Here is a 10,207-nt window from a genome sequence, read left to right on the forward strand (position 1 = left end):
TTAGTTGCGCACGCTCACTCCGTCCAATTGAAGGACAGGCAACAAGTGGAGCGAACCTACTGCATATCTGACCACACAGGAGACCAAGGGAATAGCCCTTGTGCATATGGAGCTAAAACTCCAATCTTCTTCTCATTCTCAATTCTACCAGCTAATACACACACGTCTCCTTCAACACTGTCGACTCATCTTCGTGGTCTTCCTTCTATAACCTCCATAACTTTAAAATAGTTTTCACGTACTGTTGAGCCAATTTTTGTAAGTACCTGAAATATCCAGAGCATCATGGAGGAAACAGCTGTTATCATTCTTCAATCGACCAAGACAGAACAGACATAATTTATAGCTAAGAACATCTGAATAACAATATCCGCCATTGAAAGGAAAGAGGGTAATTTATCTTAAGTTTACCCTCTCAACCACTGTATTTGGAGGGAATTACTATTGGGAATATCAAAACAGAGAGGATCGTCTGCTTAGGCAAACAATTAACCCATGAAAAAACAGTGTACATGTATGTAAATCGCATCTATTTACAAGAATTGTCGATAGCTGTTTTATAAAAGTTTAAGGTGACCTCGGCGAGGTCCACGCTGTCACCAGCCTAAAATGCCAGAGGATCCTCCAGCACCGGCATGCTGCGGTGCTTCATCGTCTCCAGTTCCTGCTGGTGCTCCAGACCCAAGAACGTCGTCATCAGCTTGTTCAAATAAACATTTTCGTGCACACCCTTGCACATGCGCTCAAAGATCATGGGACCCTTGCAATACAAGTTTACGTCCGTGCCCACGTGCCCCACAGTCGTCCAGCCAATCCAGGCGGGGGCACTAATAATGTGGCCTAATTCGATCAGCACGAAATACAAATCGCGCGTCTCGTCAACAGCAGTGGAGATTTTCGTCGCCAGCTTCGCGACATCGTCGTCCGTGAAAGAAGTGACATTGGTGTAGTTAGCCAGCATCCACTTGGACGTTTCCAAAAGAGCAGTCTTGCACGTCTCATTAGCTCCGATAGCGCACTCGTCGCTTACCAAAATCTCATCCAGACGTTCTTGCATCGCCTCGGTCGACATGTTTTGCTGCTGCAGTTGTGACGGATACCACGGGTACGGGTACTCCATGCCGCTACGACCAAGCGTAAGACCACCAGTACCGTGGTCAGCTGCTGACAACATCGCCGTGTTGGGAGCCTGCTCCACGTGATCCAATACCACAGCAACCGTCTCGTCAAACGCAATCGCTTCCTTCGCCATGGTACCGGGGTCGTTCGAGTGACCGGCGTGGTCCACGCGCGAACCCTCAATCATCACGAAGTAACCGTGCTTCTTGGCCTGCTCATTCTTGCGAAGAAGACTCAACACAATGTCTACCATTTCTGGAAGACTTGGCTCACGTGCAGTGGTGTTATTTCCTGCGAGTTCACGGAGACGATCGACTTCATACGACATGTGACTCTCTTTGAAGAGTCCAAACAGACGAAGAGCTCCAGTGTCTGCATTTGCAGTCTTATAGTCGAGGAGACCTTGGTAGTTTTCTATAACGGTGTAGCCATTCGATTTGAGATCTTCGAACATCGAGTCGTTAAAGTGTTTCTTACCACCACCGAGCAAGAAGTCAAGGTTCTTATTAGCAACGTACTGCCCGGCGATATCGTCTTCCGAATCACGGTCAACAACGTGCGCAGCGAACGATGCTGGTGTTGCGTGGGTTACCCGACAGGTTACGATCATACCAGTCACCATGCCACGAGCCTTGGCAGCTTCCAGCACGGTACCCAAAGGCTGCTCGTACGAGTCAACAGCGATAGCCGAGTCGTACGTCTTATAGCCCGTCGAGTAAGCAGTAGCGGCCGCTGCAGAGTCCGTAATGTAACTTGTAGCCGAGTGCGTCTGGATAGTTCCCATAAGATGCGGATCAATGTGAAGACGAGTTTGCAGACTCGGGTCCAGAACAGTGCGTGCCAAGGTGAAGACGTTCGGCCCAGTGCCGTCCGGAATCATCATGATGACACTGCGTGGAGAATCCTCACTTTCGTCGAAGTTATAGTCCACATCAATGGTCTTGTACTCGTAGTGGGTAGCAGCACTTGCGAGCGTCGCGACGGTGGCGTAAAGGGCCACGGCACGGCACATGCTGGCCATCTCTGTGATATGATCGAAGTGTGCAGACCCAAGCAAAATGCAGAATGACCACTAGTCGTTGACCAGTCCTCACTGAGCTGGGGAGTCTGGTCCAGCCTGGGCAGAAAACCACTGCAGATGTACAATGTAAGCTTTACGGTACGGAGCTTGCACCTATCATATTCTTTGGGGCGTGTCGCGGATGTAAACTTGTTGTTTATTGCGCTCGCTCATCCGAGCAGGGGCTAATGGTAACCAAATATCATATGATATTTTTGATAGTAATAGTACTATTTTCGATATTAAATATTAATAGTAACTCATTTTTGCAAAAGCTAACATAATATTTCTATATTAGCTCGGAGAGCTGAAAAATATTAGATACTACATGATATTTTATGATATTTTCCCACTTAAGTACGTTTCTTGCCAGCTTACCTCTGTGAACCGAGCGGAGCCAAATAACTTTTTCGATCAGGTTCTAGAAAAGCAGTAGGCTTTAAGACTGACGAGTATTTGCTCTAGTATTTCACTGTGACACAGACAAAGGCGATCGAGATGGAAAACTGCAGCTGTTTAACGTTGATAGAGCGAAATCAAAACATTTTTTCTTGTTCTCTACCGATCTCCTCGTCGACATCGTGCGTCTAATAAACCTGCTGCCTGTGGCGCTAGATTAATGCGCTCAGCAGTGCCAACACACAACGCCAACCTTGCCGTCACTCACAATTGTCCCGGTACTCACGGTTGATTAGTAATACTTCAGCTAGTCGAGCGTTAACGACATCTGATTGGTTAATGTTGCTCGATTACGCAATCATTGAAAAATATAATATCGTATTAACTAATATTAAGCTGATATTTAATAATATCATATTGTCTCAGAAGAAAATATTAGGTGATATTTTTTATATTAACTGGTCTACAGGTGATATTTTCACAATATTAACTTCACCGATTTTGGAGTTACCATTAACCCCTGCATCCGAGACCACTGCGGCTAGGGTTCGCAAAATGGGTTTTGGAGTTTTTGGGTTTTGGGTATTTTAAACGACCCACCCACCCACTCTTTTTTTAGGCTGGGTTTTCTGGGTTTATAAAAATAAAGTAAGAGCGATAGAGCTGACGCAATACGCAAGTGCCATGACTGGCTTTACCTGCGCGTCTTCGCCCATGCATCTTCAGTGCGCCGGGTCATTTGCTACAATACCCGCTTTCGTCTAACCAGTTGAAAAGAGCTACCCCAACCGCCACGAGCTGTCATTAGAGCATATTTCTTCCTTGGACCGCCCCAAAACTCGGTTATGCATCTATATTTTCTTTAACCGCCCTGAAGCGCTCCATATTTCTCTGAGGTGACACAGTTTTTTTGATAATTTTGTAGGTGACGTCATCCAACACATAAGACCCAGTGTTTTATCCCACCAACCCACAAAAAATTCATTCAAATTCGAAAAACTGGGTTTTGGCGAACCCTGTCTGCGGCCTCAAAGATTATTATTTGATGCCGTTGATCGTTGCTGGACTGCATCCTATCATGTATACCGGTACATGTACTAACAAAAGTAAGTCTTATCTATGACCACAAGCTTTTTGAGCCTGTGGTAATTTACCTCAGGTTGAAAAGACTGAGCTAAAGTTCATACCGATTTCCAACACCAACTTCTTTGCCCTTAAATTATAACCAGCAAGGGGTAACCATTTTGAAAACTGGGTAAAAAGGCTTTCGTTGTATTAAGTTTCGTGGAGGGTTATTAATACATCTTAACCCTACATCTGCCGTAGAAAAAACTTAATTAATAAAGGCTTCTTCGATTAGAAGCGGTAGAAACTCGGCCGTCCCAAGGTTGTACTCAGGATGACCTATGACACGTAGAACCGCAGCGCCAAACACACTATGGGAGACTACACCCACACTTCGTACCGAATAGTTGTTGAAGATATGCTTTAAAAACTTGGTAGCGCGGGTCTCGATCTCGGCGTTGGTCTCACGATGATCTTGAGTCCACCACGGATCTGCATCAGACTCAAAACCACTAAAGTCTAACTGCGAGTATTGCATTCTCTTTTCAGAGATGTTGCGGCGCTCGTCACAAGTATGAGTGCCTAGTATCTCTCGCGGCAGTTCTAGCGGTGTACTGCTGATGCTGGAAGTCTGGTTTCGGTACGCGATAGTAAAAGTTCTTAATGCACGTTCTAGCGGAGAAACAAGCACATTCTCAACTTGTAAACCATTCTCGATCTCAGTGTTAAGTGTAGCTGACGCCTTCTCTGCTTGTTGGATACCCGTAGCGGTCAGAGGAGCATCCAAATACTCCGGTAGTTTACAGTAGTAGGTGTTCCACGCGTCGCTGCCATATTTCTCGATAGCGACGTTGTGTGTGCCTTCTCCATGGCGCAGGAAGATCACAAGTTTCATCCTAGTGTCTCCAAGTCGTCTCTTGTTCATTTCAGCGTGTACGTCTCGCCATGTTTTGCCATCCAGGAGACCCATGTGAGGTGGATTCGACGCTGGAATAGGGTGACTAGGATCTCCTTGAATAAAGTACCCTGGACGGTAACGCAGCCGAGATGACGCAGCTTGTTGTCCGCGAACCGAAGTTCCAAGTAGAAGAAGCGCACAGACGACTGTCAGAAGCATTGAGATGAGTTGGTATCGGCTCGAACTCAGCAGTACTTCAGTCCTAGCCGAGAAAAGTCAAAATGTGATTTGAGAAATAAGGGGCCACGACAGATGGATCGGCAAGCGACCAACCAACGTAACGCCATTTTACTAACATCTATCACTTCAGAAAAGGCAACGAATGCCGGTCGATGGACAGGTTCAATCTAAGGCATTTACAATATACATGCGTCAGTCGTTGACGGCCTAAACAATATGCCTGAGACTAAAGCAAACTCGATGTATCTAGCAGCAATTCCTCCTCTGTGGCATCCGTGATCAACAACGGGATGAACTCTGCGTTTCTCGGCCGGTAGTAGCGGTGGCCCACAGCCGCAAAGCACCCGCGACTAAAGCCGCTGTGCGAGACAACGAGCACGCAGCTTTCGTCTTTCTTGTAGAATACTTCGTCCAGAAATTCTGCGGCTCGCTTGGCAATCTCCTCGCTTGTTTCACGGTGATCAGGCTGCCACCACGTGTCATTCTCACTAGCTACGTGATTAAAGTCCAATTGCGGATAGGCGGCCTGCTTTGGAGTCATGAGTTTGCGACGGTCGCAGTTAACGACGCCCAACGTCTCCCGTGCAAGCTCCACGACAGACACAGGGATATCCCGCATTCGGGTGAACACTCGGTCGTAAGTCTGCAGTGTGCGGTCCAATGGGGAGACGAAGATACGCTGCAGCCTAAGGCCGCACTTGGCGATCTGCTTTTCCAGCATCGACGCTGCGGCATCAGCCTGTTCCCTGCCGTGATCTGTGAGTGGGGCATCGATAAACTCGGCCCGCATCTCGTACTCCTCCTCCCACAATTTATCGCCCACACGAGCTTTAGTGGCATTGTGTGTGGCTTCTCCATGCCGCAATAGAATTACCAACTTAATGCGACGTCCCGGATGTTTGAGTTCGAATTGATCCATGTATTTGTACACGTCCGGCCAGGCCTTGCCGTCGACCAGCCCCATACGCATGGGAGGGTCCCCCATCTCGTCCACGGGCTCGTCCGAGATCCCCATGAGGAAAAAACCGGACACGCAGCGAAGGTGCTTGGCGACTGGGGAAGGTGATGTTGACATTTTGGTGCTTGGAGATATCCACGTGGGGCGTACAGTAACGGACGATGATGAGTCGTACGTAAGAGGAAAACTACGGTGCGAGTGAAGCTGTGACATAAGAGCTGTATTGTTTGACTAATGCCGAAGGATTTTCCCACAAAAACGTTCAGATCCATCCGCATTGCATGTGTCCATTCGTTTTTTTAAAAAACATTCTTGCCAGCCAGCCGGCCCTATTTGTGAGCTTTGAGTCTAACTCAGGAAAGCGGTGCGACTTTGTAGTCAGAGCTTCCAATGTTATGGCTTCGAGTAAGTGTTCCTGCTTTAGGATCTTTCTAATCGTTGCCTGTGATAAAGAGCGATGTAGATGAACACGTTTGGAGCCCACAACCCAAGCTGACCTACTCAATGATGGATTGTCGGCTTTGTGGCGGCAGATCTGTTGTCGCTGTGCATTTTGTCAGCCTGTTTTGCGGCCTGAGTGCAGTGTCAGCTTTTTACGGGGATTTTCACTTAAATTAAGTGTAAACCTTTGAAAAAATGTAAACAAAACTTATTTAAAACGTGGAAAAAGGTTATATATCTCAGACCTTTGACCGTCAATTACAACCCGCCCGCAGGCTTCGACACCCGACGGTCAGCATGTTTAAGACCGGTGTGAGCTACCTAATGTGCTGCGCCTAACAGAAGCTCAAGAGAACTTAGAGTATGATGCGCAACTTATCCATGGCAGCAGGAAGCGACAGTAAACGCGGGAGAGCGCCGCCACGCGATTAATGACAGCCGCCGCTAACAGGATGGTGTACTTCTGCTACCGGTCCGGCATCAGCAGCTGTTGAGCATGTTCTGCTTTCAAGATGGAGAAGTGCCGTAGCTCCACGGCGGAGGCATGGAAGGGGTCTCGATGCACGAAGCCGCCAGTTCAACCGGCTTCTAATATACGTTCCCATTCTGACCGCCGTCGATTAAGAATAAAATAATGGCCATTGCCACGGCTGGAAGTGACTCAAGTAGCTACACAAACTACAGCAAGTCTTTCGAGTAAATCCTTTTGCTATCATTGTCTTGTTCGAGTGGCAAGCAATGAGGGAGTGATGGCTGAAAAAAAGATGATGACGTTAGCAAAACCGTAGCTCATTCTGCAGTCAAATAAGCCTACCATGCAGCCTAGTATGTGCTGTTTTGCTACTGTTTCCCACACATCCGAAAGAAAATTTACTTTTTCACCATTCCGATCTTGAGTTGCTCGAGCATTTTCTCGCTGCTCAGCTGAATGCTGCTCTGCATTCTCGTCAAGAACACGACCGCTGATAATAGAGAAATTTCGAAACCTGCAATTCTTGGTCCGTTCTCGGTTGACGTTCATGAAAAGTGCAGCATCGAGCACGAACCAGGAATTGTTATCAAGACAGTCTTAGGAATCTGGTTTTCTTAGGAATGTCATGTCCGGTTGGAGACCTCTCACAACCAATCTTTCACAGCCACCACCAGTATGGTGTCGTCGGAGACTGCGTTGCTGCAGTGGTACATCGCCAAGAACAAGTACATGAGCCGCAAGAAGAAGCTTCGCTTCATGTTGCTGCTCGACCAAGTTGAGCGGCCTTCGATTCCTGCTGTGACGTTTGACCTCGCTAGCTACACCGATGCAAACAGCGAGCTTGAGTTTCGCTTCGATGTGGCTGGCGTCTACGAGCTACGGTCTCTGCTGCGCATCCCTGACACTGAAGTGACGGCACATGGCGACAATTGTGCCGGCGACACTGCCCTCTGCGTGATGCTAGCTCGCTTAGCGTTTCCAACGCGCTACTACGACACGATGAAGACGTTTGGAAGGGGTACAGCGTGGTTGTGTCGTGTATTCTTGCACATGATCGACTACGTGCACGACACGTTTGCGGACAAGCTGTTCATGGCTGAATCGATCGTTAGCGCCCGCATGGAGGAGTATTGCGAAGCCGTCGAGGGGAAAGGAGCTCCGACGGAGGGCGTATTTGGGTTCCCCGACGGCACCAAGGTGGCGGTTTGTCGTCCTTCACCTCGCCGTCATGGTGAAAGAGGTGAGAACTTGCAGAAGCATCTGTACAGCGGGCACAAGCGCATTCACTGCCTGAACTACCAAGTCGTGACGGCACCTGACGGACTTGTATCCATTTCTGGGGCCCCATGGAGGGACGCCGCCAAGACAGCACCATGCTGCGGGAAAGTGGTCTTTTAGAATACTTTGACGAACACCAAGACACGTTTGAGGGGAAGTTCCTTTATGATGACCCTGCGTATGGAACGCGTAAGTACATCGTCAGTGGATATAAAGGAAATTCTGTAAGTGCCGACGAAAGTGACTGAACAGCGAGATGAGTCGTCTTCGTGAATCGGTGGAATGGCATTTAAAGTGTATGAAAACTCTGTGGTCGTACGTCGAATACAATAAACAGCAAAAGGTTCGCTTGTCACCAGTCGGTAAGTTTGTTAAAGTTGCTATGCTCCTAACGAACTGCCACAACTGCTACTACGGAGGCAACCAAATCAGCCAGTACTTCGATCTGCCACCACCCAGCTTACAGGATTATCTGGGGTAGAAGGTGAAAATCCTGCGCTCGGTCAAGCACCACCTTCAAGACCCAAGACACCATCGCTCACTCCAACCCCTGCATCTTCGCCCACGTCACCGACCTCTCCTACAATTCCATCGAGCGCCGTTCCACCACGCGCCTTGAGCAGAGGTAGCTTTAGCAGGTTTTCGTAGCGTTCGTTTTCTAATCGAGCAAGACGAAGCTTAAATTCTCGCTCCTCTTCCCGGTCCTGAAGCTTCATTTCCTTCTGCTTTCGCTGCAACTCTTGCTTCTGCTGAAATTGCTCAGCTCGCATTTGGCGCTCTTTTTCGTTGTCCTCACGCATCAGGTCGTAGATGGTTACCTTGCGCGGCGACGGCTTCTCAGACTCGCTCTCTTCACCTCTGTCCTTCCGCTTCTTCAGGCGCGATACAGCTTCCTCCCGCATTAGCTTACCAACGTTATCTTCTGACTCGAGCTTTTCCTTCAGCTCCAGAGCCCGCTGCGCCTCTTCTCTAGCATGCTCATCTACAGCCAGCACTATCTCGTCCAGAAGCTGCTGCGACTCCGTGTAATCCTCCCGAAGCTGCCGCCGACTTTTTGTCGGCTTCTCGATGGTCTTCCCACCAGTACATTGAACCGTGCCTGTGCCGACTTGCCAGTAATCTCCTGCTTGGAAAACCCCTGCACGACTTTCACCTTGTTGGCGAGAGACGTCCACGCATCCATAAGGCTGCCTCGAACACTAGCAAAAGGCTGGTCTGCGTTAACTTGCCGGAGTAGTACTAGGTCGTCGTGCTTGCTGAATTTCTTTCTTTTTGTCCTCGATTTCGAGGAGGACACTGTTGTCGTGGCTGTTGAAGGTGCCTCAGTCGACTGGGCACTCTCCTTTGGAGGTTTACGAGATGTTGGCATCTTGGTGGGCTGGAGATCAAAAGCGAATGCTTCGAGCAGAACAACGGAGCTCGTGAAGGAGCACCACTCGTCATGGTTAGTGCCGGTTAACTGCTTTGGAACGGCGAAGATTACCTCAATTAGTTAATGCTCGAAGGCTTTTCGCAGAGTGGACTGAGATTTGTAGCGAAACCTCTTGCTTCGCATTCCTAGTCTTGGTCCATTCCCGTTTTACGAACGAGGACTCGGACCAAGATTGGCTCTCTTCAAAATCTCTCTAATATGGCGATGTGGTCATTCAGGCGGCTACTCATCTTTTCGAATGCTCGCTGTGGTCCACACAGCGAGCATTCGAAAAGATGAGTGATGAACAAAAGAGTCCGGAAGTAGCACGTCCGCTTGGAATTCCAGTAGCAAACGCCAAAAGATCAGTAATTTAACAGGCGTAAATGCTAGGACTGAGATGCGATGCTGTTTCTGAGTTTGTTCATGTTCATCTACTTCAGCTTGATTTTCATCGATCGTGCCCGGCTTCCCAGTTACTCGGGCATAGTATGAGCACTCGGCCAAGTGCTTCCCCCAAGCTTCTTTTCGACCATGAATACGGAGAGGAAACGGAACGGTTTTTCTGGCACTTACGTGTGCTGCGTAACAATACTTTCACACAGTCCACCACATCGATTTATTGCATTTCTCGTTGAGCCGGTAAAAGCTTGTGCTGATAGAACCTGGTGGGCGTCCACGTTTGGACCCTTCAACGTGCTCATCGTGCCGTCCAGGTAAACACTCCATCGGGAGGCGATTAGGACGTTGACGACGCTGCGGTAGATTTTATGGAGAAGTGAAGCAGCCTGCTCTTGAACTTTAATGCAAAAACGCTTTGTAAAACTGTTGTAAATCGAGTAAGATACCCTTTTAGCGTTAAAATG

The 10,207-nt window shown here is 48.4% G+C and overlaps 3 protein-coding genes across 3 annotated transcripts; all 3 read right to left on the reverse strand.

The window, feature by feature from the left end:
• Positions 1–515: 515 nt before the first annotated feature.
• On the reverse strand, positions 516–2,140 carry PITG_18078 (alkaline phosphatase, putative; the record flags this gene model as incomplete). Its single annotated transcript, XM_002997663.1, has 1 exon — positions 516–2,140. The coding sequence occupies one exon, from the start codon at positions 2,138–2,140 to the stop codon at positions 605–607; it is 1,536 nt and encodes a 511-aa protein (XP_002997709.1).
• Positions 2,141–3,911: 1,771 nt separating this feature from the next.
• On the reverse strand, positions 3,912–4,760 carry PITG_18079 (phosphoglycerate mutase family; the record flags this gene model as incomplete). Its single annotated transcript, XM_002997664.1, has 1 exon — positions 3,912–4,760. One exon carries the CDS (start codon positions 4,758–4,760, stop codon positions 3,912–3,914), a length of 849 nt encoding a protein of 282 aa, XP_002997710.1.
• Positions 4,761–5,007: 247 nt separating this feature from the next.
• PITG_18080 (phosphoglycerate mutase) lies at positions 5,008–5,796 on the reverse strand (the record flags this gene model as incomplete). The annotated part of the gene is made up of 1 exon (XM_002997665.1): positions 5,008–5,796. The coding sequence occupies one exon, from the start codon at positions 5,794–5,796 to the stop codon at positions 5,008–5,010; it is 789 nt and encodes a 262-aa protein (XP_002997711.1).
• Between the last annotated feature and the right edge of the window lie 4,411 nt (positions 5,797–10,207).

The sequence above is a fragment of the Phytophthora infestans genome, genomic scaffold (assembly GCF_000142945.1).
Source record: "Phytophthora infestans T30-4 supercont1.68 genomic scaffold, whole genome shotgun sequence".
Classification (NCBI taxonomy): domain Eukaryota; phylum Oomycota; class Peronosporomycetes; order Peronosporales; family Peronosporaceae; genus Phytophthora; species Phytophthora infestans.